A 27,884-nucleotide genomic window follows, 5' to 3' on the forward strand; every position below is an offset into this window, starting at 1 on the left:
ACAGAATTGGTCTTTAGTACTGAGCTGGAAAACATCACCAAGAGACATTCTCAAGAAAAATAAAATGAGTAGCGATTTTTTATTTGTATTTTTTGTTGCAGTATTTATCCATTTTTTGCGTAAGAGCGGTCATCATCAGCTGAAAGTAATCCATTAATGGATGTGGGAACAAAAATGGTTGGTGAATGGGTCAATATCATATCCACAATCTTTTTTTTTCTAAAATAGGACTTGGGATGCATGATATGGAAAGTATGGGGTATGCATCAATACTTGATATTTGACAGCCCAGGAAAATCTTTTATTTGTAGAACAAAATGTTTCAACTTGCTTACTGCATTATTCAGCAGAGAGTCCAGAGAGATACTTAGTATATAGCTTTGTGAGTTTAGCGAGAAAATGATAGAGATAGAGATTCAGATGACTACGACAAGGCTACTTTTTCAGGATTACATTTTCACTTAATTTACAGCACGACTGGAGCATCAAGTCCATCCCTTCCCTGGTGTATATATAATGTCATCATATTGACCCATTATATTTCCCATAATCTTATTGTGTGACTTCTGACATTTGTTGTAACATAGTAACAGCTGATATCAACACAACCCTGAGATCATTGTGCATTCCTAATAGGACCCAAAGAAAGCAAAACTACACAAGTCAAAGCAAAACACTAGTCTGTGACACTTAAGACAAAAACAAACAGCTTTGTAATGCGGAGGCTTGGAGTTTTCGCTTGTAGTCGTTTTGAAAGTTGTGAGAAGATGGGCCATGTGGCGACTGTGATCATTAATATAGCCTTTGCCGTGCATGTATGTACATGATGCTGCAACTGTCCAAATGGCTTCCTAATTGAGATGTGACAGGAATGTCTTGTAGCAGTCAAGTTCAGGAGCAGCTGCCTTTGCTCCAGTACTACACCATCAGTTGTCTCTGTCCAGGGAAAGGGGGCACTACAACCAAAAACCAGCAATGAAGCCAGTACATCTGTCAGAATGAAGACCCATCTTTCCCAAATTGAGGGTCAGAGTCCACCTGGTATTGCAGGTTTTTTCCATTCTATTTCACCGGCCCTACAGCAAGAGCCATCAACAGAATTCCTGCTGCAATTTGATGTCATACTGCAAAGATCCGTCCATTTCATGTTCTTTATGTGGCACCTTAAGGACACAAGAAAAATAAAGAGTGATTACCAGTAACACCTTCACCCACCACATACATTGTTATAGTTTTAATATCTGCTGTTGTCATGATGCTATTTTTAAAACCGTGTTATGTTCTTACAGTGTATGCCCACCAAGCTGGTGTTATTGTCCCATTGTAGTCTGTACGGTATCATACTGAACTCTTATTTTTCAGGTGATGGATCTGTTAAAATGAACCTTGATCAGTTATTAACTCCTAGGTCCATTACTATCATAGAACATCACCAGGAGGAAGAGGCAGTTCACAGAGTGCCAGCTAAATAACGTACATTTGAATAAATGCAATTTTGAAGTGAGCTGTTCTTTCACTGGATAGCTAATTAATGTGCTACTGTTAATGAAATAACTAAAGCATAGCTAATTAAGTACTAAACAGCTATCCAGTCATCCAGTGAATGATGGCATATGTGATAAAATAGCAAGCTACACTACATGGCCAAAAGTATGTAGACACCCGAACATTACGTCATATGTACTTGTTGAACATCTAATTCCAAAACCATGGGCATTAATATGGAGTGTGTCCCCCGTTTGCTGCTATAACAGCCTCCACTCTTCTGGGAAGACTTTGGATTTTGGAACATGGCTGCAGGGTTTCATTTGCATTCAGGCACAAGGGCATTAGTGAGGCCGGGCACTGATGCTGAGTGATAAGGCCTGGCTTGCAGTTGGCGTTCTAATTCATCCCAAAAGTTTGATGGGGTTGAGATTAGGGCTCTGTGCAGGCCAGTCAGGTTCTTCCACACAAAACTCAGCAAACCATTTCTTTATGGACCTTGCTTTGTGCATGGGGACATTGTCATGCTGAAAGAAGACAGACCCTTCCCCAAACTGTTGCCACAAAGTTGGAAGCGCACAATTTCCTAGAATGTTATTGCATGCTGTGGCATTAAGATTTGCCTTCACTGGGGGCCTAACCTAAACCATGAAAAACAGCTTTGGACTATTAGTCCTCTACCAAAACCTTACAGTTGGCACTGTGCATTCGGGAAGGTAGCGTTCTCCTGTCATTCACCTAACCCAGATTTGTCCTCCAGACAGTGTGAAGCCAGATAGTGAAGTGTGATACATCACTCAAGAGAATGTATTCGATTGCTGCAGAATCCAATGTTGGTGCACTTTATACCACTCCAGTTGACAGCACTAAACATGCTGATCTTAGGCTTGTGTGTGGCTGCTCGGCCATGGAAACCCATTTCATGAAGCTCCCGACAAACAGTTCTTACGCTGACGTTGGACAGACGTTTTTTACGCGCTTCAGCACTTGGCAGTCCCGTTCTGTGAGCTTGTGTGGCCTACGTCTTGGCGGCTAAGCTGTTGTTGCTCCTAGATGTTTCCACTTCACAATAACAGCACTTACAGTTGACCAGGGCTGCTCTAGCAGGGCAGAAATGTCATGAACTGACTTGTTAAAAAGGTGGCATCCTACAACAGTGCCATGTTGAAAGTCACTGAGCTCTTCAGTACAACGCATTCTACTACCAGTGTTTGTCTATGGAGATTGAATGGCTGTATGCTTGATTTTATGCACCTGTCAGCAATGGGTGTGGCTGAAGTAGCTAAACCCACATACTTTTGGCTATGAAGTGTACATTTCAGTAGTTTAATTATAAACTTACTACCAGAAGCTAGCAAGCTATATAGCTGGTTGTTTTAATTAAATGCTTTGTATTGTAGCTATGTAGTTAGCAGGTTCTGATGTGACTTTACAGCTGGTTATCCTAATTTCTTTTTCGACCAAGTGTTGGACCAAGAGGGCTGCTGGATGGCTAGTCCTGTTTAAACTTTGTTCCAGAGCCTGGATGTTCCACCCAGTCTGGTATTGTGACCAGAACATGGCAGTGCCGGCCGTGGCCAGGAGTCCTGCAGGGTTGGCTCAAGTATTCTCTAGCTCTAGCACACTGATTCAACATTCCAAATTTGCAAAATAAAATAGCATTTAAAAAAGGATACTAATTTAGTAAATGGTTTTATAGCCTACCTTGTAGTTATACTGACTATCAGAGGTAGGAAACAATATTACACAGGATGTACATGTTAAATGATGAGAAAAACATTTTAGAAATTTTACTATTTTTGTTGTTGCAATTATGACTTTTTGTTTATTATATTTTCTTAATTTTTATTACTTTTATTTTGCTTATTTTAGTTACTAACCAAACAATAAAAACCAAAACAAGCAAGGGAAAAACTGGTAGCAAAGACAATGTTCTATGGCTGAAATAGACTGAAATTGCCTGCATCCTGAAATTGCAGTCATGAGGTAAATCTAAACAGATGCTTTTGAAAGCAGATATTGACTAGTGGTGAGGAGTAATAATTGCAAGACTGGAGAAATAAAAAAACTGGAGATTCATTGTGTGGCTTTGTGACCCTGTATCTGACTTCTGTGTTTTTACATAAGATTAGAATGTACTGAAGTTAATGTTTGTAGGGAGTTAGGGTTTAATGATCCTAGCTATATCTGTGAGAAACCCTGAAAAGAACACAGCTCAATGCTGTATTGGTATGGCAAACACCCCACTGATTTGCAACTTGGTGGAAGGCATTAATACATGTACAGTAATATACAGTAACTGTATATTATAAAATCACAGCCCAATTACTTTACTGTACAACAGTGGTTACCAACCCTGTTCCTGGAGATCTAACATCCTGTAGGTTTTCAGTCCAACCCTCATTCAACAGCTAAAGATTTGCATTGAGCTGCTAGTTAGTCAGCTATGCCAAATTATGGTTGAAACCTACAGGAAGGCACAGGATTGGTTACCACTGCTCTACAACCACTACAGTAAAGTAAATTGTCATTCTTTTATTACAGCTCTGTGGAAAATGGTTTATGACAAGTGTGTTATTGAAAATCTCTGTAAGAATTTGAGGGATTAATAATGCCAATCTTACCTGAAGATCCTGATTCTATAGCACCAGGAATTTCAGAGTAGGACAACGACAGGTTTAACTGCACCTGCAAAAAGAAAGGGGAGGGAGGTGGAGTGATGCAGATTTTATTTTTTAAGACCAAATCATTTTCATACACAAAGCAGAATAACAAAGAAATTAATCAAGTTAACCATGCCCAGAGATCACCTGGCACTGGCTCCATCATACAAACTTAATTTTAATGTCCTCACACAACAGAATCATACAAATCCTGTATAAAATGTAAGTGTATTAAACAGGGATGCACCGAAATGAAAATTCTTGGCCAAAACCAAAACCGAAAATAAGGAAACACTTGGCCAAATACAGAATACCGAGTACCGGTATTTTTTCATTTATTTGCCCATTTCTACCATTGCATAAATTAAATCAATTTTGCTTTTGATTTATGCTTTTCAATGACAAAATTAAATTACAAAACGATAAGGTGATGAAAAAACTTTTATTAGTCTATTGAACATTCAGTCCTTTCCAGAAGGCATTATACTACAAAAGCACAATAACTGGGGTAATGAACATAGAGGGCAGGGAGTGTTCCACAGAAAGCTGGTACACTAATAATATTCAGTAAAAATCTTTTTGGGAGGTAATTCAAGATATTTATCATTTTCCTTTGTACAATACAAGAATACAATAACTAAAAAAACAAATAAACGGAGAAAACACACATCATTCAACCAACATGATTTCCAACCACAAATGTTCACCTGTAGCCTAACGGTGGAATATATATTTCATTTCTACCGAACATAATTTAAAAAGATAAGTCAGTGCCGATTGTTGACTAATCAAGGGAAATGTAAAACACCTAATAACTGTACAAATAGGCTACTAGCTGCATTCTGCGAGTATTAGTCATTCTAAATGCACACAAAAAGGCGCTGTTTAAAATGAAAGTTGAAGCGCGGGAATCAGTTTGCTTCGAGGATACTGAATTCGCTACAACACCGGCACTGTTTGAACGCGTCATCAATAGCCGCAGGAGAGCAACGACACAGTGTCACATTTATTTCTATACATTTGTTGATCCCCTTTATGAATTTAAAGTCTAGAGTCTCCTTTTACTAAGCTTGAAGAGGTTAAGCATCTTAAGTCTATCCTCATAGCTTTTATCCTTGATATCAGGAATCAATTTTGTTGCTCTTCTTTGAACTTTTTCCAGAGCCTCTATATCTTTCCTCTATACCCACATGCAGAACTTTAGATTTGGCTATATTCAATTTCATTTGCCAAGTTTCCACCCACTTCTGGATTTTATTTAAATCTTCTTGGATTACTTTAGTTGCTTCCAAACTATTAGCTGGATCTCCCAGTTTTGTATTATCAGCAAATTTGACTAATGTAATCTATGTCCCTGTCGAGGTCATAGATATAAATGATGAAGAGCAGTGATCCCAGCACTGATCCTTGTGGGACTCCGCTTCTAACAGCTCCCTGCTCAGATAATGTCCCTCCTACTACTCTTTGTGTTTTACCCTGTAGCCAGTTGCGAATCCAGTCTGAAATACATCCTCTAATTCCCACTGTCTTCATTTTACTAACAAGTCTCTCATGTGGTACCTTATCAAATGCCTTTTGAAAATCTAAGTAGATAATATCATACGCCTTACTATAATCAAAACCCTTGGTAGCTTCTTCAAAGAATACCAAAAGGTTTGTCAGGGATGACCTTCCCTAACAAAAACCATGCTGGCTATCCCTCAGAATGTTGCTATTTTAAAGAAATAATTCCAACTTGTCTCTAATGATATTCCAGTATTTCACATGTGATACAAGTTAAACTTACAGGCCAGTAGTTTCTTGGATCAGTACAGTCCCCTTTCTTATATATTGGTATTATATTACCATGCTTCCAGTCCTCAGCTATTTCTCCAGTTTCTAAGGACAGTCTAAACATACCTGCCAGTGGTTTAAAACCAACTAACTCTTTGAGTACTCTTGGGTATATGCCACCAGGACCTGCTGCCTTGTTTGTCTTTGTTTAAGTAATTCATGCAGTATTTATTTATCCTCTACTTCAATATCTGATAAGACTACCCCACTTTTCATTCACAGTCTTGCAGTTAAGAAGTTTCACCCAGTCAATATTACTTAAATTTTCTCGCATCTTGTTGAAATTGACTCGTCTAAAATAAAAAATTCTGGCCAAAGAGGAGTCCTTGTTAATTTGCCATAATACATTAAATCTAACTGCAGAATGATCACTAGTCCCAAGTGGCTCAATTACCTCTATGCTACAAATTCTGTCCAGATCATTACATAGCACCAGATCCAGAACTGATTTCCCTCTTGTGGGCTGATTGACATACTGTGCCAAAAAAGGTCATTCATAACATATAAAAATTCTCCATAATAATAGTCTCACAATCCTGACAAGCTTGTTTTATCTTTCCAAAGAGTGTTGAGTTCACACTACTGTCTGAAGCTGGCGCCCTGTAAATATTTATCTTTCCTAATGAGTTTGGACCCTATATTATATTCATACCCATCCTCATCTCCAAGCCTCTGTAATCCCAACTATGACATACACCCCCCATTTACAGCAGCCTCAAGTTCCAAAAATGTATTTTTTATACATCTAGCATTTAAGCAAAGACATTTCAGATTATTACTTATACACATCCTCTCCTGTTCCATAACCCCCTGTCATCCCAAGCCACCCTTACTACAACTTAGCTTTTTTAAGACTTCATTAGTGTTCAGACTATTATAGGAAGCCCTGACAGCTTTCATCCTGGCAGTATGCACTTCCCTACCCTTTTCACTTTCTGACCTCCCTGCCCCCCAAGTCCCTAGTTTAAACAATCCTGTGCTATCTTAAGCATACGCTGGCCCAGTGCACCAGTACCCCTCTGGTTCAGGTGCAGCCCGTCGTGCTTGTACAGGTCACCCCGGTCCCAAAAGAGTGTCCCAGTGCCCCATAAACCTGTACCTCTCTTTCCTACACCAGGTTTGTAGCCACGTGTTAAACCTTCAGATAAAATGTTGCTTTCCTCTACTTGCACGTGGTACCGGTAGTATTCCAGAAAAACTACCGTGGTGGTTCTGCTCCTAATCTTTTCTGCGAACTCCACAAATTTGCCCTGCAGAACCTCAAACCTACCTTTACCTATGTCATTGGTTCCTACGTGAAACATGACCATTGATCCCTCCCCGCTATGGCCAGGAGCTTGTCTGCATGCTCCAGGAGATCTCCAACCTGGGCACCAAGCAGGCAAAATAGCGTACGAGACTCCTTTTCATGCGAACAGACTATGCTGTTTACCCCCCTAATAACTGAATCCCCCACTATCACTAACTCCTTTTTCTGAGAGGATGTGGCCACCTGGGTGCCCGAAACCAGATCCTACGAGAATAATCACATACAGTGCCTTCGGAAAGTATTCAGACCCATTCACTTTTTCCACATATTGTTTGGTTTTCGCTCTGACATGCACTGTCAACTGTGGGACCTTATATAGACAGGTGTGTGCCTTTCCAAATCATGTCCAATCAATTGAATTTACCACAGGTGGACTCCAATCATGTTGTAGAAACATCTGAAGTATGATCAATGGAAACGGGATGCCCATGATCTCAATTTTTAATGTCATAGCAAAGGGGTCTGAATACTTATGTAAATATGATATTTAAGTTTTTCATTCATACTAAATTTTCAAAAATTTCTAAAAACCAGTTTTCGCTTTATCATTATGGGGTATTGTGTGTAGATTGATGAGAATAAAAATGAATTTAATCAATTTTATAATAAGGCTGTAACGTAACAAAATATATAAAAAGAGAAGGGGCCTGAATACTTTCCAAAGGCACTGTAGTTGATTTAGCATTGTTTCCAAAAAGATGATAACAGGCTTCTAACCTTACGTGTTTGCCTGCTCGTTTCTTTATACTTGTGTCCCAGACATATGGCCCTACGCCTCCGTCTGCAAGGTGCGTTTCAGAGCTAGCTAACAGAAATAGTATTTCAAAAGCCCTTTTAACTAATACTTTTAAACTAGAATCTAATATCTGTTATATTGAGACTGTGTCTGTTCCACGCATCTATGCCAAACGTAAAGCTAACCGTGGAATTGATGTGGATAACATAATTGTCATAAAAACACGACACGTTGCTACTAATCATAGTGAACCATCCTTAAAAATTGGACTACTAAATGTTAGATCACTCACTCCAAAAGCAGATCTTGTCAACAAATTGATAATAGACCATAATCTCAATATATTATGTCTGACTGAAACTTGGCTAAGACCTGATGAATATGTTGCGATTAATGAAGCGTCTCCTGTGGGTTTCATAGGTACTCAGGTGTCACGTCCATCAGGCAGAGGGGGAGGAGTTGCAGCTATTTATCAGTCCTTTTTGAGTCTAGCGCCTAAGCATGGATATATGTTCTCCTCTTTTGAAGTTCGATTAAGTTTGAACTGTGTACAGCCCGATCTAGCTAATAAAAGTGCTAGCGGGCAGTCCTTTTTTCTTGTGTCTGTTTACAGGCCACCTGGACCTTATTCTGATTTCTTAAGGGAATTTGCTGAGTTTTTATCACACCTTGCAATTTCAGCGGATAAGGTCATAATTGTTGGTGATTTCAACATACATGTGGATAAAAATGGTGACCCCCTAGGAACAGCTTTTGCCTCTATTATTGATTCCATTGGTTTTGTACAGAATGTTTGTGAGCCTATTCACTACCGTGGCCATACCTTAGTTCTTAGTTAGACTTAGTTCTGTCCCATGGTATTAGTGTGGTAAATCTTACCATCGCACCTCATATCCCTATACTATCAGATCATTTCCTCATTACGTTTAATATTAAGGCATCAAATCCTCCTGTATCAGAGCCTAGACATTACTACAGCTGATCAGTAAACCCCGAGGTTTTTAAATATGCTTCCGGAGTCATTCCTCTCCACAGAAGAAAAAGCTGATGAAAATGCTGATGAAGCTGCACTGGACCAATTGACTAACCAGCTAACCCTTACCCTCGGGAACACTCTTGATGTTGTTGCCCCCCTTAAAAGAAGAAACCCTAGTCGGAAAAAGCACACTCCATGGTACAACGATACCACCCGGGCCCTGAAGCAGTCTACTAGAAAAGTAGAGCGAAAATGGCGGTCAACAAAGCTGGAAGTATTTCATCTTGCATGGAAAAACAGCTTTCTTCAGTATAAGCAAGCTCTTGCTTCTGCTAGATCTGCCTTTTTCTCAAAACTAATTGAACAAAACAGACATAACCCAAAATTTCTATTTAGTACTGTGGATAAATTAACTAAAAAACAATCATCAGAGTTTTCAACTTATCCCTCCAATCTTAGCAGCATTGACTTCATGAACTTTTTCGATCAGAAAATTGAGGCTATTAGAGACCAGATTTCCAAACTGTCTCCATCATGCACTATTTCTGTTCATGTTAATAAACAGCCCCGCACCTGGTTAAAAAAGGAAGATTTACAGACAGCGGTACTAAACTGTTTCACGCCCATTAGCATGGTCGAGTTATCCAAATTAGTCTTCAAAACCGACGACCTGTCTACTCGATCCTATTCCTTCAAATTGGATTAAAGAACTATTTCCAGTAATAGGCCAGCATATACTAAAAATCATTAACACATCCCTAGTCACAGGATACGTACCTGAGTCACTAAAAGTGGCAGTTATTAAGCCATTATTGAAGAAACCAAACCTAGAACCTGATAAATTGGAAAATTATAGACCTATTTCAAACCTTCCATTTCTATCAAAATTATTGGAGAAAAACGTTGCTAAGCAACTAAGTGCATACCTTAGCTCTAACGGTAACCTTGAAGTATTCCAATCTGGGTTTAGACCCCACCACAGCACAGAAACCGCACTTATCAAGGTTACAAATGATTTACTACTGTCAGCCAACCGTAACTCTGTGTCGGTTCTTGTGCTCCTCGACCTGAGTGCAGCTTTTGACACAATTGATCATGGAATTCTACTGGACAGACTCCAGGCCTGTGTTGGACTTCATGGACAGGCACTCGCATGGTTTGGATCATACCTATGTGACAGGAAACAGTTTGTCAAATTAAAAGAAGAAGAGTCCAGCTCCTCAATAATGAAATACAGTATTCCACAAGGATCAGTACTAGGACCAGTACTCTTCTCGCTATATATGCTACCACTTGGCAATATTATCCGGGCACATGGCGTAGAGTTCCACTGTTATGCGGACAAAACCCAGATTTATATTTCAATGAAACCTGGCGAAGCACTGCCGCTCTCACAATTAGAGGCCTGTATTGTAGATATCAAGGTTTGGATGCTTTCAAATTTTCTGCTCCTAAATTCAGATAAGACTGAAATGTTGGTTTTATTAAGGGAGAAATTGTCTACTCTCACCTTAAACTGTGATGGTTGTTTGGCTGAACCTAATATGGTTGTTAAAGACCTTGGTGTCACCATTGATCCTGATCTATCTTTTGACACCCATATAAAAAACATATCCAGAATTGCCTTCTTTCAGCTGCGCAACATAGCTAAAATTAGACATTTCATGTCAGTTGGGGATGCTGAAAAATTTATCCATGTGTTTGTTACGTCTAGGTTAGATTACTGTAACGCCCTGCTTTCTGGCTGCCCTAATAACTCGTTAAAGAGTCTCCAGCTTGTGCAGAATGCAGCTGCTCGTATCTTGACCACAACTAAGAAGTATGAGCACATTACACCAGTACTAGCGTCGCTTCACTGGCTACCCATTACGCATAGGATAGATTTCAAGGTTTTGCTCCTGACTTTTAAAGCTCTGCATGGACGTGCACCTGTGTACATATCTAACCTGCTCCTACCTTATAAGCCCACAAGGTCACTCCGATCCCAAGACGCAGGCTACTTGGTTGTCCCAAGAATTTCCAAAAACCTAAAAGGTGGTAGGGCTTTCTCCTACAGGGCCCCACTACTGTGGAACCAGCTTCCAAAATTTATAAAGGAGTCAGACACAGTCTCAATATTTAAATCTAGATTAAAAACGCACCTCTATGCTCAGGCTTACAATCAGTTGTAGTCTGGAGACAGGGTGCGAGAAGCCTGTAGTCATAGAGCTTTGTAGGTGGCAATCCTTTCCTTACTGTCACTTGTCAATCAGCTATGACCCGACTTTACATGGGCTGGCTCTTGATAGGCGGGTATGGTTGTCTACCCCTCATGACTGCATGGGCTCTCCATCCCTGTCCTAGTAGATATGCAGCCATATACTACTCCTGGCGGGGTCCCCCCAATACATACTACTGCCACTACCCACTGTCTGCTATATTGCAAATTCCTAATTGCCATTTCTACCCTCTTCCCCACACTGCCGGCGGGGCTCTTGCCCCAACCCTCGAGAGTGCTTTGAGAGTCGTCTGGTCTCCCCCATCTCTACGGTCCAGCCCCTCTTTCGTCATTGCCTCCACCCTGCCCACATCTGTCGCCACCTGCTGTTCCCCATCACCGCCACCCGGCCCCACCCATCATCTGAGCCACATCACAAATCCTATAACTGACTGACATGCTGGTCACCAGTCGGCACCCTGAGCTGACCAGAGGAGGATGGGTTTCCCCCTTGAGCCTGGTTCCTTCCAAGGTTTCTTCCCATCTGCCACAGGGAGTTTTTCCTTGCCACTGTTGCCTTAGGCTTGCTCCTGTGGGGGTTTAGGCCAGGGTTGTCTGTAAAGCGTATTGTGACAACTGCTGTAAAATACGCTATACAAATAAAATTTGATTGATTTGATTGATTGATGATAACATGACACCAGTTCCAGAACTGATCTGAAAAGGAAGGCAACTGTTATTGCAGTGGGCAGCAAGTTATCCAGTGTCACTGGTAATGGGCCTTAGACGTCTGACGTAACACAGAGCAAAGCCTTTACCCATATATGGATTTCCAGATCAAAGCACAATTTTGATATAGAAAATAAATGGGAGTAACCGTCCCTGTCACAAACTGTGATTTAAACTTCCATTTAAAACTTGGACATTTTCATCTGGATACATTTATCTCTTAAACAGCACTGGATCCACTGAATTCTAATGCCGCTTTCCAACTGATATAATTATTTTTCTAATAGCAAGCTAACACTGCTGCGAACGTCATTTACATCACAGCTAGCCCGGTGGCTTTTCAAACTAGTCAAAGCTACCATTAGCCAGCAAAGAAATCTAAAGAAAGTACTCAAATAACTCACGAAAATTACTAACAAGAACATCAACAACGGTAACAAAGATATTTACAGCAATATATACAACTGTACAAAAACAAAAAAAAAAACATAATTTATTACACTAAAGGGTAGCAGGAAACTGCTTACTCATGTGAATAGTAGCAGGAAATATAGAACTGTGTGTGATGTTGTAGGTGTGTGACGAGTCGCTAACCACATATCCATTAGCAATTTGTTAAACAGAATTTTTTTGGCTTATAACGAATGGGTGAAAAGTGTTTTTTTTTCATATACAAACAAACATCCAAATGCTATAAATTATTTTGAAGGAATTAGAAAAACAGCATTCATTTCTCCAATTTGCTGTCTAATTTTCCCACGGCGCGCAGGAACTGCTGCCGTGGGCTACGCATGGCAAATTGTGGTCACTCACTCATTCACGGACGACCTGAGAGGATCGTTTGGTGGGATGCATGCGCAGGTGGTGCTTCGTTTAGTAGGACGCATGCGAAGGTGCATCTCCCAAAATCACCACTTCCAACGGCACAAGATTTTTAAGCACAGCTTTATCGCCTAACGTTATTTTAGCTAACCCTAACAGGTTAGCTTTTCGCCTACTTTAGTTAACCTAGTTAGCGCGTACCACCGATACAGATATATAGACATACGGGGGAAATCAAATCACGTTACAGAGGTGAGGACATGCCATAGCTAGCTAGCTATATAGTTAGCCAAGTTTTACTCATGACACTTTGTACAGGTGCGCCGTGGGTCTGAACGGTTTTGTGCTTGTTTTGATCTGGAAGTCCCAAAAATGGTAACAAAATCAAAAGGAATGACAACATGACTTGAGGCCCATTACACCGGCAAAAAAAAACCTGAGAAGTGTGAAAAGGACCCACTGGAGAACTCCCCAATTGTGGAAAATACAACCCTAGAACTTTTACTTTTGATTTAACCATATCCTCAAGGAACCTTGAGGATATGTGAAATTTGTGCTAGATGACCTGACAGATCAGCATGAGCAGAAAATTATTAAATACATCTATGCAGTAAAGCACCATAAAGAAATCACACATAAATGAGTTAAATGCTCAAGGAGATATACTTCAAAAGAAGATCATACATTTTTACATAACTGTACAATCACCTGGGTAGTGAAAATATATTTATAGAGTGAAAAATGTCTGAAGTAGATGTTGACCAGGTACTGCAAGATCTGGGTCATCTGCTCAGAGTTGAAAAGGTCAATGCTGAATGGAGGACGCTGGGGAAGACAGAAAGGAATCACAGGTCAGGGTAACAGGGAATTTCAAACAAGCAATAAACTACCCTCAAAACTGCTTTATAATTGTCTTCTCTTAAGACTTGTTCTCTTCTCCCCCCTAGTAGTTTGTTTGGACAGAATTCTGACTCATGTCCACAATTTATTAAAATAAACTGGACAAACAAATCAAAGAATCACATTCAGAGTCATCCAGAGATTCTTATGAAGCTACCCAGGCCATTTTTTCCCTTATCACTCCTTCCTTTAGCTCAAGGCAGTAAAACAAAAGGCGTCTTCCCATCTCCCATGGCTCATTACACTCAAAACCCACATCATAAATGTATAAATGAAGTAAGTAAGTAAATAAATAAATAAATAAATAAATAAATAAATAAACAAATAAATAAATAAATAAATGAGCAGAAATAAATAAATAAATAAATAAATAAATGAGCAGAAATACATTAATAGATAAAATCAGACTTAATTTGTTCCAGCAAACTGGAACAAATTAACAAAGCATTCACTTGAAAGAGTAAATAAGCAGGACTAGCATTTTCAGATACAGTTGAGGCCAAACGTTTGCACACACCTGGGCTAGAGATATTTAAACTCAATTTTTTCACAACTCCACACATTTCATGTTACCATACATTTCTTTTGACAAGTCAATTAGGGCATCTACTTTGTTCACATCAGAGGTAATTTTAAAACAATCGATTAGAGACAAATTTATTTAAGCTTTAATTCACTATATCAGAATTCTAGTGGGTCAAAAGTTTACATACACTCCACTCCCCGTCTGCAATTAGTCCATGCAAAAATCATATGGTTGTGTCACGGTTGACTGGCCAGGGGCAGAGTTCAACTTTCTTTTGTGGTTAATTTCCTCACTGTTCTGTCCTGTGTGAGTATTGTCCAGGTTAGTTCAGCAAATGTATTGCCCTTTCCTCTATCACGCTATTGAGCGACTGAATGACCAACACTTTGATACAAATTTCTCGATCAAGCGCTATCGAGAATAATTTTGCACACATAATCACACAAAATTAATTCCAATCGTGTGATGAAGCTGATAAAGACTTTAGGGTGCCGATGAATACTTGTAAATGTAGCAATAGCAATGATAGAATTTTTAGAACTCCACAGAGAGTACATATTTTCAGGTTTTCACTGAAATTGAGACTAAATAAACCAAATAGACAACAGGGTGACATATAACCCATTTATGTGTAGTCCCTGACTGAATAAATTACTTTTTTTAAAGAAAAGTATTGCATTTTGTATTTCTGCACGTTCCATTTTGTGTTTTGTTTAGTCCATTTTAGTGCTTTTCTCATTGTGCTTGCAATAGGCCTCAATATTTCCCTTTTAACAAAGCAGTTTTGTATCTCTACACAAACTGTATATAGGGGAACGATCACTGACAACATTGGCAAAAACACCACTTACGGTGTTAATAAGAATAATTTCAATCAGAATGGAGTTAGCTTGTAAGTACCAAGGCTAGTAACAAACCAAAAAGACTGCCAAACTCCATATAAACAATATAGAGAGATTCAACATATACTTTCAAGCTGAAAGATACATGCAGAGATCAACATGAAGAGGAACAGCACCAGTGTCACAAGGTCACAAAAGTCACACCTACCATGGAAGAGTGACAAAGCAACAGTTCACTGCAGAAAGTGAAGCACTGATCCATGTTGTTGAGCAGAGTCTCTGAAATGGGAAGAAAGCATGGAGGCTTATTTAACAGGACATACTGTAACCCCACTGAGAGGCTCCATCTTGTTTTCGAGGGGTATATTACAAAACTGAGCAATGTTCATGGTCAGTTTTGCTCTTGACATTCATTGAGATGGCAGTTATGACATCCATAGTTATAAGTTGGTGAGGAATATCACATACCAATACAGTACAGAGTTTGGTACTTGAAGTAACAGTCAGTCAGTGGTGACTATAGTTATACGGCACTGTGGAAAACCCTGAAGTACCGTACTATAACTATAGTCACCACTGACTCTCAGTCCTAAGAACCCTTAAACAGCTGTACCCATTGACCTTCAATAACCACATCTATTTGTAGTCACGTGCAGGACACACAGGTGATAAATCCAATTGTTTGAAAAGATGCATAATTTCTATGTCCAATAAAAATAGATTTCATGTGCTTGGTACAATTGTTGTCACTGCCGTGTTTTCCGATCGGAACTGGAGAATCTGAATCTGTGCTCTCCCCAATCGTGGAGTGTCACTAAATGAACACTTTAAAGCTGCAACAAGAAAAGGTATAAACGATTTTGTATATGGCGCCATGTTTGGATGTTTGATTACAGCCGAGTTCACCTTCTCCCACTGAGGAGAAGCGAGAGGGAGGGGGCGAAGTGCATGGCCAGTTGCACACCGTTATAGTATATAACCGCACCCGGTTGGGTGGAGTTAGCTATCAGTATCAAATCGATGTAAAATAAGTCCCGGATGTGAGCGACCGGTGCATGTATCAAATGCACACAACGTTACTCTTTTGTCATGTATTGTAAAAGAGATATTGATCTCAGTGCGACTTGCGGGTTAAATAAAGGGATAATATTATTTACTAATCCTATTTATATAAAGCACTTAGAATGTGCTTGTCTGAAAAGTGCTATATAGCCTAAATAAAGTTGGAGTGATTGTCAAGGCAGAGAAATGACAAAAGGATAGATACAAGCATGGGATGTATGAAAAAACAAAACCTTGCAACATTGGAGGTATTTTAACAAGGATCAATTTTCACCAATGTTCAGTTCACATTAGTTCACACATAGCACACATTCATTCTGTCACATTTCGCAGTACATGCAAGTACAAAGATGAGACTGTGTTTTTGGGGAGGGGGCCATGCTCCCAGCATCCTGAGCAATAAGCAAATTATATCGTGACGATGGGTGTGTCTAGTCCAATCAGCAGTGCCAATAATAACAGCAGGTTGCATCCTAAGTTGCAGGCTGAAGTTCATAATAAAAATCATGCACTAAAAGATGAAGACAGAAAAATATGCTTTCATGCTCCCTATGAAACCACGAAACACAGCAGAAAGTGGGATTTCAAAACTGAATACAGTACAATGTACCGTTTCAGCACACACAGAAAATTACACTGAGATAGCAACAAAGTAAAAAGATGAGACACGTGCCTTCAGTAATTTGCTTTATTATATCAAAACCACTAGCATACGGCACATTGTTGGGAAATTGAAACGATTTTGAAAATATAACGTTAGCTAAATATATAGCTAGCAAGCTGAATTATTTAGAATCACCCCTCACCTAGAGCTGGGCAATAAATCCATTGTATCAATTAATTTGAATGAATGGTTTAGGACGATGTTTAAAAATGAAAATCGATTTTCACTTTAACTTGGGTAATTACGGTAAGGAACCGGCACCGCTTCCCTGGGCTTCCATAGTTCAGAGTAACGCCCCTCCCCCCCTTCCCCCCGAGAGCTCTCTTCAGACACAGGTAACATATCAACATGGCAGCATGCGCTAATAAAAGTGAGGAGTTCATTCCCAAAAAAGGCACTGTCTCCTCAGTCGTCTGGAACCTATGGTCCAGTCGAACCATGCAGCCCTACATGAGTTTGACGGCACATTTTATTACCGACGATTGAACTCTGCAAAGTGTCTGCCTCCAAACAGCTTACCCTAGTGACCACACCAGCTAAATAATCGCCCAGGGGCTGAAAGATGCATTGGGCTCCTGGAACCTCGGGGAAGACCGACACGTCTGCATGACTACAGACAGCGGCAGTAGCATAATCAAAGCTCTGAGACTGAATGAGTGGACCAACCTCCAGTACTTTGGACACAAAGTGCACAACGCCATCGGTAAGTGTCTAAATGGCAATGCATAATTGCCTTTATTTGTCTGAATAGTGCTTTAAAAATAGTTTTTTTAAAAAGTTTATTGATTGATAGATTAATGAAGCCATAATCAACATTCTTAATTACTAAAACTTAGATAATTTACTAGTATAAAAGGTGATTTTAAGACTTTTATTAAATATTTTTTATTTAATTTCATTTTAATCGAATGCATACATATCTCCACAAAATGCACACATGCATACATCATATATAGCACACATACACTGTGTATGTGCACACGCGTGTGTATGTGTCTGTGTGTTTGTGTCAGAGTCCTGTATGCATCAATAAAATTTTGAAAGGTGAAACAGAAAAAAGACTCAACCCACTGGTTGAACGTGCCATTGGGGTTTGTAAAAGGTTGTCAGTGCTTTTTCCTTCAGTTGGAAAAAAAGAAGAGAGGTGGCTGTAGTGCAGGCTGAGCTCAGTCTACCCACTCATCAGCTTATCACAGAGTCCCCAACCAGATGGGGTTCAAGGCAAAAATTGATAGAGCGATTCCTGGAACAGGAGAAAGCCATAGCCCATGTCCTGGGGTCACAGACGAAAAGCAGGAACCTTGTGCCTACATGGCAAGACATTGATGTATTAGAGTCAGTGAATAAAGCCATGAAACCACTCCAAGATTTCACTGACGCCCTGTCTGGGGAGGTTTATGTCAGCGTCTCCTACATCAAACCGGTGCTCCATATGTTCAGAAGCAGTCTCCTACAGCCAGAGGAGGAAGACACTGAGCTCACAAAAAAAAACCCAGACCCAGTCACAGATGAACTCTTGGACATGGCCTCACTGATGGACCCCAGGTTCCAGACAACTTATATTGACCATGACAAGGTGGAACAAATTGGAAAAGAGGAAAGAGCTGTCACAGAGCTGATGGCTCTGCCCGCTGACAAAATCACACCACAGCCTGGCCTAGCTGTGCAGGTGCACCAAGAAAAAGCTAAGCCTGAGCCGATCTTCCCCCCAGTCAGAGGCAGACAAAATTGAAACTGAGCTGGCAACCTACTTGTTGTCCCAACACAGACCCAGACACTGATCCACTTCAGTGGTGGAAGTGCCACGAAGCAGACTTCCCAAGGCTCAGTAATCTGGCCACGAAATACCTCTCTATCCCTGCTACAAGTGCCCCGTCAGAGAGGGTCTTTGGGGAGGGGGGGCATTGTAACATGCCACAGGGCATGCCTCAAGCCAGAGGCAGTAGACAGGCTTGTGTTCCTTGCACAAAACTTGCAAAAATACTTTGAAAGACATTACAAAGACCTCATGTATGATTTTGTTATTTAGCATGCAAATAACGTTTAATTTTATTTACAAAAGTGTTTTTTCTTCAGATACAATACATTTTTTTCAAGGCACCTTTTATTTATTTTTTTAAAAAGTGAGGTTTGCTGAAAGTTAGGTTTGCACTTTATTAATCCCAATAAGGAAATTCATCTTTGTTTGTTTGCTTTTGTTAATCATTTTTATTGTTAAAATAAAAACAAAACTTATTTGAATAATTCCTTTCTCTTTTGTAATTTGTTTTTAAGAAAAAAATCGATTAAAATCGTAAATCGGGTGTGGTGTGAAAAAATCGGAGATTTTATTTTTAGGCCATATCGCCCAGCCCTACCCTCACCCCTCCCCCAGCCCCAGAATACAGAATTATTGTCTTTGTTCCTCTCCACAACACCAGTGAAGGTGATTGGAGACTTCACTGCAATAGGCCTTACTGAAATTTTCAACTGCGAAAACAATACTTAGAAATTTCCATTCAATCTATGAATAAGCTGTTATATAAAATCAATAAATAAAAAATCTATATAAAACATTAGCAATAGAGCTGCTGGTAATGCGGTAACACCGTCAGCATTCAAGGCAGAGCTTGGGTTGGACTTCAGGACATTTGCCACAGACAAGTCACTTATACTTGTCACAGATGTCATAAGTTTTGTTCCCTCCACATTTGGATACCTGGCAGCATTTTCTTTTTAGTGACTGCTCTCACTGCGGTGGGTTGGGGTCTTGTGGACTGCACAGTGGCGTTAGGACGGTACACTGCGGAGTTTGGAAGCCTAAAGCTGCCTTTGCCGTCATGTGACTTGCATGCAATCCTTGGCCAACTCAAGAACAAATCTTCTTCGACGAATTGTTTTGTCCATGCACTGTGTGTACAAAACACGGGCATTGATAGCAGCCAGATCCAAGATGTTCTAAAAAACAGCAACTGGCCAACGACAACTGCCCCCCTTGACCCAATACAGCCGTGCCATCTAATCCAGAGCATCCACTCCCATTTCTGTGGCGTTATAATGGGCGATTGGTTCTGTCAGTTTTTTTGGATCACTGTCGATTGATACTGTTTTGTGCATAGTGCTCAAGATGCACACATTTTTTTTGGCCTTGCACTGATAAACCATGAGTGTAGATAGTTCAGATTGTGGTGGAAAATCTCTCTTTATTTTGTGCCTTTGCAGAAGGGGGCACTTCTCTCCTCTTTTTGTTCAAGGTACCAACCAATGTTGTTTTTTTGCAAATAGATTGTTCGCCAGAGCTATCGAGGTGAAGAAATTGTCTGAGGTTTTATTTCTTCCTTTTCCGATGAAGGGTTCCACAAGGCACATTGTCAGCTAATTGTTCGCCGGCAGGCCTCGTCTCATCCTTCCCAAGGTATGGGAAAGCGTTCAGCATTTATTTGGTTTCGACGTCGGCTGCTATCCAGAACTTTATTCCAAATTTGTCTAGTTTAGTAGCTATGTACTGCGTGAAGCGGCACCGCACTTTAGTAGAGAAGAACCTCTCAGCAACAGTTATGTTTTCTACCGGTGTGTAACATGCAGTACTGTTACTTACAAATCTGTTCCAGATTTCGGAAATCATGATAAATTTGTCTTACTCAAGATGTGTTGTGCTTGTGTCCTTGTCATCAAATCTCAGATTCATGATGTCCCGAAACCTTTGCTGCGACATAGTCTCATTGACAAATAGATTTCCCAAGTCTGAAGATCAAAAGTCTTCTAAATCCATGCTTTTACCGCCACTGATGCCTCGTAAATACAGCAGTCCCATGAAAGCTTTCAACTCATCGACTGACAGGTCCCAATTTTCTGCCCCATCTCTGTGGGCCTCTGCCACAGTATACTTGAATATCTGCTCCCACATCTGAATGTCAGACATAGCAGAAAGCTCAGCGGACTTCCAATGTTCTTTTCAACCTTTCCCTGTAAGACAGACATGATGGTGCTCTGCCCAGAGCATTACCAGCAGTCTGTTCTACCCAAACTGTTCCATCGTTTGCTCTTTCCTCTCTCTGAGATAAGCTCAGTCTCAGTTTCAACTTCAGAATCAGAATCAGAACCTGAATCATATTCAATATCAAGCTCAATCTCCTCATCGCCCGAATGCATTTCATTTGCATTCTGAATCAGGTCTAAAGCTTGCTTGGTCATCTGTACATCTTGCAACCGATACCAAACCTAACTGGTCGCCAAAATAATCATGCTTCTCCTTTATAGCTCAGTTTTCGTAGCCCAATATTAATTTGAATAGAAATTATTATAACAGCCCCGCCCATGCCATTATAGTTTCAGGTGTGAGGGGCATAGTGTGGTGTGTGAAAAGCCAATTCCTTGATAGGGTGTAACATCCATAACGTTATATTAATAATCTTTTCGACTGATAATTATGTAGCCTGTATTGACTCAAATAGCCTAAATGTGAATACTCTGCGTAATTTTTTTTTTTTAATCAATCAAGTTACACATAATAGCAACATCTGCAACGTGTAGGATATTTTTTCCACATGGATGCATTTCATTTTAACCCTTAATAAAATTTTTCTACTTGCATAATAATTATGAAGGACTATGATTTCAGGAATATAAATAAAGAATTTATTCCTGGTCCTTTGACGTGGCTCTTGCTTGGGCTGTCAATCTTATGATAGTGTAAGAAAACTGTTCATCACAATGGTGATGTGCCGAACATTAGTAACGTGGTAACGGCCTGTTTCTCTGGTAACTTTATGGTAACTTTAAAAGTAATGCTGAAATTGGAATAGTAATTATGTGCACAATTAGTTTCATAAACTCCATTAACTCTATCAATGGTTGCGCATGCATGGTAAAGCACAGGCGCCTATATTCCCACGAAAGGCATCCCGATGGTTTATGTATGTGCTCTTGCATCTACAGAGACAGCGTGAACAGTCTTCTACCACAGTTCCTAACGTGCAATGCTCTTATTTTTGAATATGAAACAAGGTCCGGACCTATTATGACTAGAAATAAAACAAGTAAAATTGTGACTTTTGTCTCTTTGTTTTGGACATTTATTCTTTACTGCTTAGTAAAAGGCCTACTTATGATAATAGCTTCAGAAAAACTACCAGCTATTCACGCATTATCATACATGCTCATCCATTGAATTGCCACTCACCCCTCCTATCAGCAGGTGTGAACGTTCCACTTTGCAGAGGGACGTGACTTTGTTCCTCTCCACAACACCAGTGAAGGCGATTGGAGACTTCACCTCAATAGGCCTAACTGACATTTTCTAAACCTACATTTTCAACTGTGAAAACAATATTTAGAAATTTCCATTCAATCTATGGGTAAGCAAATTTATTTATTGATATCAAATCAATAAATAAGAAAATCAATATAAAACTTTAGTAAATATTAATATTAGTAAACATTAGTAAATGTTAATAGTAAATATAAAGCATTACTAAAACAAGCACAAATCCACAATAGCTGCAACCACGCATGCATCCACAGGCCCACACTTTTCTGGACCGACCGACCAACTGACAGACAGAGCTAGCCTAAAGAGCTGCTGGTCGCCACTATGCCGCGGAGTTTGAAAGCTTAGAGCTGCCTTTGCCATCATGTGACTTGTACGCAACTCCATTGCCAGCTTGGTCGATAGCATATTGCCCAAGACGCCGGAACAGCTTCCTCCCCCCCCACCCCAAAAAGTGTCTCATCTTTATACGTGCATGCATGAATGAATATGCGCTACGTGCAAATGAGTGTGAACTTTTGTTTCTAAATAAATGAGCAATTACGCTCAGCATAAGTGAAGAATGCTCTCATGGAACATTCAGACGTGCCATGCTTCACTAAAGAACCTGAAGTTTTCGGTTTTCCGGGTGGGGGAGGGGTGAGCGTTGAATGTCTTACCCATACGGTTCAGTGGTCTTACACTTACCCTTAGATTGACATGTGAATGTACCACTGGAGAATGGTGCACTTATGCCACAGCGTGTGAATGGTTGATAGTTTCACTAAAGCTGATATCTCTCCACGGAGAGATAAAATGTTCTATTAGCCTGGCACATCATATTATTATTATTGTTAAAAATATTATTATTAACTATAAAGTATGATATTACTTGTTACTCATTTCAAAAGTAAAAAAAGTACTTTACTTAGCCGTAATTCATTACGCTACAAAGTATAACTTGTGTTACTTTTTGTTACACAGCAATCTCTCTCTCTCGCTTATTTTTTTTTTTGTTTTTTTCCATTTAAATGGTAAATGGACTGCATTTATATAGTGCTTGTATCCAAAGCGCTTTACAATTGATGCCTCTCATTCGCCAGAGCAGTTAGGGGTTAGGGGTTAGGTGTCTTGCTCAAGGACACTTCGACACGCCCAGGGCGGGGTTTGAACCGGCAACCCTCCGACTGCCAGACAATCGGTCTTACCTCCTGAGCTATGTCGCCCCCATTTAGCTTATACTGTTTGATCCAGTCTCAACAAAATAATAGCATACACTGCAGAAACACATCACAAGACACTTCACATTTGAGAAATCTTTTTTGATTGTATGTAATAGTGACATTTATTTTTCTCTCAAGTAGCCTAAATGTTAATACTACATTTTAAAAAAATCTATGAAGTTACACATAATATCAATATTTGTAATGTGTATGAAAATATATTTTTTGTTGAAATGATGTCAGAAGGTACCGACATTAATGTTTTTAAGGGCTGAGAGTCTGTGGTCCTTGTGGTTATTTCTGTAAGAAACCCTGAAACACGCCAAACTCTTGGTGCTGTATAGGTATGGGGCATGCCGCCCCATCACGCTGTAACTTGGCAGGATGGCATATGTGATAGAAAAATTATGCTTAGCCACAGCAATAAGAAACAGTAAACGGAAAATTACAAATGTACCCCTCACCCCTCCCTTAAAAGATGTGTTGTGCTGAACTAAAGGATGTACGGGAGGGGGAGAAGATTATACTTTATGCGAGACACGCCTATGAAGTGTAATGTTATAAAAGAGAAGGCTCTCAAGTGTTCGGAGAGCCTTCATGCAGAAACTGTTTTTTTTCTCTGTGTGAACTCTCCTATTTGGCCAAATAAATGTTTGAACTGAATATTGTGTGAAAGTCTATTTGACTCTCCTCACCGAACTTGGAGATTTAGAGAATTTCCACCACAATATTCAACCAAAAAATAATTTGTATTTGTATTCTGTTAAAAAACGAGAGTGGGCGTGGCTAAAACCAGAAGTGTGTGGAGTTTAACCCAAAGCTGTACAAAATGCCAAAAATCCCAGATTTTTTCCATTATAATCACTGACACTGCTATTGCTGAGGTAGTAAAACATTAAAGTCATGATTTTACAATGACATCAGTAATAATGCGGTTTAACAACAGATCATTTGCTTTTTAAAGCTGTGTTTAACAAACAATGGAACTATATGTTATATTAAAAAAAGAATTACCCACCCATGCGCTCAAAGAAGTTTTTAACAAACTAGGCTATATAACAAATGAATGGTGCATTGGCTTCTCATAGATAATCATAGAAAGGAAAGATGGGAGCCTGCACTCTTAATGAATAGATATAGATTATGAATGTCTACGCAACAAAATCATTTTCATTTTTATTCCTATTTGGACAAAGAGACAGACATGTTTCGCCCTAAGCCGTCCTCAGTGTCTTCAATGTTATATTGGCTATATAACTATATGTTATATAGCCAAAACAGGCTTTTATAACACATAGGTAAACAAACAGTCAAATCAAGGTTCAAACACAGGCAAATGTTTTTAGAAATCAAAACATAGTAACTCATCCTTATTCTGAACAGCGGAGCACAAACTGCATGAACTCCACCACCACCCCTACCTGAGGGACACTGAAGAAAATGATAAACTGAAAAAAATATTTTATAATTTAAGAAATAGTTCATCATCCTCATTACAAACTACTGTATGCCATGAACTGCTAATGAAATGAAAACGACATAATGTAAGGCTAACATGTTTTGTTGTTTTTGTCCCCTTATTGTTGTAGCCCCACTTTACCTTTATGTTTGACTTTCATGAGCTCGGATAAATTAAAGAAAACATCAAAAAGCGTCCCTGGGTGGAATAAATGTTCAGCTATTTGCTCTTACTCCAATTTCCCCTAGTTTTGTGAAGACAAGCTCCGGCACGTGAGCTGGTAGCAGCATTACGCCGGGCACCCACCGCACGCGTCGCGTAAGCGTCGCGTAAACAGCAGGGCGAAGCAGCACGACGCGACGCGTAGGGTGTCTCCACTGGTTCCGTTTGTGTCGCGCAAAGGCTTGCGTAAAAGCTATATATTCCCAGTAGCTCTCGCAGTCTGCAGTGGGATTACATCGTGTATTTCATGTTTGTTCAGGACTGTTGATTATGGGTTAAGTGAATACTTTGGTGAGAGACCTTTTTCAGTTTGTTAATTTGGTAATATTTCGTTAACTCGTAAATACGTGAGAAAGTAAACGCTTTCAAGAATTACCATAAACTTAAATCGCAACGTAGCCTGCATAACAATCAATCTCAAACTGTATTAATTTATTTGCTTGGTTAACAAGCGTGCCAATTTCATGAAGAATATGTAATGATCATAATAATAATAAATAATCCGTAATCAACCATTGGGAATTCCCGTGTTGTCTTGTCATTCACGTCAAAACATTTATAGGATCATATTTAGTAAAATCAGCTAATCATGAAAAAGACAGTAACAGTTTAATCTTGAAGAGATATGAACACCACAACGCCATGAACACCGGAAGCTTTGAAGTACAAGTGCGATAGGCTACGTCTTTCTGTGGTGTATTTTCAAATTTACCCCACCCCCTCCGCAAAATAAGACAGCGAAACTAAGTTTGCCTTTTCCCCAGGTTCCAGTTATTTATTTATTTATTTTTACAAAACGAAAAGGCTTGTATTTTTTTTTTTTTGGTGCTTATAAAATATCTGGGAGGTAACTAGGGACACACCCCCAGTAATATAAGGATGAAATATAAATCAGAGCATGTATACCTAGCATTTTAGAGCATATTTCTGTGTATAAACAGGCCATCGTGACGCGCGACAAGCCGAAAAAATAGAACTGAAGCGAAAAACTACGCTTCAGTTCGCTTGTGTCGCGCGAGCTTCGCAGCCGGTACGCGACGCGTTCGCATCTGGTGGAGACGACGTCGCCCGCTGCCGTTGTAATAACAGTACTTCAACTACGCTTCAGTTACGCGCGTAATACGCGCGTAGTGCGCTCGCGGCCGATACGCGTGCGGTGGGTGCCCGGCTTTAGACATATCCAGTATTACAGTATCCATTTATGCACCAGTAATGGTCTAATTATAAAATCATACATTGCAAAACTATTTTCTTGAAATAAAGGACACAACTCAGTGAATCTGAGTTGCAAAACCTGTTGTGAAGAAAGTGGCTGGAATTGCCTGTATTTCTTGACTGATTTCGATTTTTTCTCATTTTAAAAACGCAGTTAGTTTAAGTGTGTTTAACTGAGAAACTTGGTACTGACTTCTGCGCGAATTGTGTCAAAGAGATAGGAAAATTCAGGAGGAGAAAACATTCGGGGAGAACACATTATCCGAGTGTTGCCGAATATGGTTTTTGTATTCGGTACCATCGTTAATAGAGAGCGTACGCTTTGTGTACGCAAGTAAAGCCGAAAGCATACACTATATATTGTATATAGTTTTCATGGTGCATTAAACCATTTAAGCGTCCTCACCCACATTGGCAGCATGAATTGCCTTGATGATGGACAGTAGCACAGATGTCTGCTCCCTGTTTAAGCCTGTTCGCCTGCAGAATAGTAGTGCATGGAGATACATGTTGCTCAGCACTCTCGTCATTGATTGGTTCATCTGAATGCCAAGCAGCTTGCATAGAACCCTGCGTAGAGATAGTAAAGGTATGAAGTTGCAATGTTGTACGTATTTGATATAATCCTTACATATATTATGCACTTTATGCTTAATGTTAATTCAAGTCTATTGTATATCAGGCATCCCAGTAACTAGGTTATATAAGGGTTACCAAAACAGAAAAAAACAGAAACCTTTTCAGCTCTGGTGTAGACTTCGTATTGTCAATTTCTTCCATATCAGTGTAACTGACATCAGCCCTGCAGACAGATATACACAGCTCCTGTACCATATGCATTTGTAAGGCAAAGTAAGGTGCGCATTTATATTTTTAAACCACCTACCACAATAACACCGTGGGCTTCGGATGATGAGGTATCTAAGTAATTATAGGAAAATAGCAGATCAACGTGTTGCAATTACAGATCAATTTAGTAACATACTCTTATCTGAACGATGTAATGCTTTTATTCAGACAATAGGCTACAACTGAATATCAGCTATTAACGTGAACTCATCTTACCATTATTTCCGAACGTAGGCTATTTCTCAGAATTGTTTGGCTTTAGCATCAGAAATTGCTTGCAGCCTAAATCAGTATACCGAAAAACTATAGCTGGCGCAAAAGAACGTTGTAGGCTATTCGCACGGATTTTTAAAATATTGAAGTCGTGGGCAACCAGAATTAGTGAAGCACTTTAGGACAGTTCACATATGATTGCGTCGACGAAAGCAGCTAATGGTTTACGTTGCTAGCTTTGTATCCCTAGCAACAGTAATGCTCCCAAAGACGACCGAATGCATGTATAGACGGTTTCAACGGTAACAACATAAACAAACGTTACTGCGCATGTGCGTTGTTCTGGCCCTAACTTGACTTCCGGCAGACTTCCGCAAACAATCAATAACAACAGAGTCCCTCTAGACTATTTCTGATAACAAGCAAAGTAAATAACAAGTAAATTACGTTAGCTAGCTAGTTAAAACTATGTCTAGCCCGTATTATTTGGGGTTACCAGTCGAAGAAAAGAACCGTTACTTGGCCAAACTGAAATGCGATAATGTTACATTACCAGAAAGTCAAGTGACACATAACTGTTCACAGTATTGCACCTTGCTGAGCATCATACATTCCTTACATAATCCATAACTGTTCTGGGTTACATGCACATTCATTCCTGTATAAAAAGTGCACTCTTTCTATGATATTGCTTAAAAACGATGATTAGAAGCACAAACTGGGGCTAGTGGG

General features: G+C 39.7%; 1 protein-coding gene across 1 annotated transcript; it reads right to left on the reverse strand.

The window, feature by feature from the left end:
- Window positions 1-65: 65 nt before the first annotated feature.
- cfap119 (cilia and flagella associated protein 119) lies at window positions 66-27,704 on the reverse strand. Its single transcript, XM_064321457.1, has 8 exons — window positions 27,156-27,704; window positions 26,977-27,011; window positions 26,827-26,892; window positions 26,497-26,660; window positions 15,227-15,297; window positions 13,459-13,575; window positions 4,110-4,173; window positions 66-1,163 (listed from the first exon to the last, which is right to left on the reverse strand). The coding sequence occupies exons 1-8, from the start codon at window positions 27,156-27,158 to the stop codon at window positions 1,153-1,155; spliced, it is 531 nt and encodes a 176-aa protein (XP_064177527.1). The 5' UTR covers window positions 27,159-27,704; the 3' UTR covers window positions 66-1,152.
- Window positions 27,705-27,884: the final 180 nt, after the last annotated feature.

Source organism: Anguilla rostrata, chromosome 2 (assembly GCF_018555375.3).
Source record: "Anguilla rostrata isolate EN2019 chromosome 2, ASM1855537v3, whole genome shotgun sequence".
NCBI lineage: Eukaryota > Metazoa > Chordata > Actinopteri > Anguilliformes > Anguillidae > Anguilla > Anguilla rostrata.

What these genes read in the sequence shown, in the direction of transcription:
- cfap119 (XM_064321457.1), bottom strand. An exon ending in AAGCCCACGGTGTTATTGTG is followed by an intron (nt 26,893 to 26,976) that starts GTAGGTGGTTTA and finishes ATCTGTCTGCAG; the next exon opens with GGCTGATGTCAGTTACACTG. An exon ending in TGCTTTGTCACTCTTCCATG is followed by an intron (nt 13,576 to 15,226) that starts GTAGGTGTGACT and finishes TGTCTTCCCCAG; the next exon opens with CGTCCTCCATTCAGCATTGA.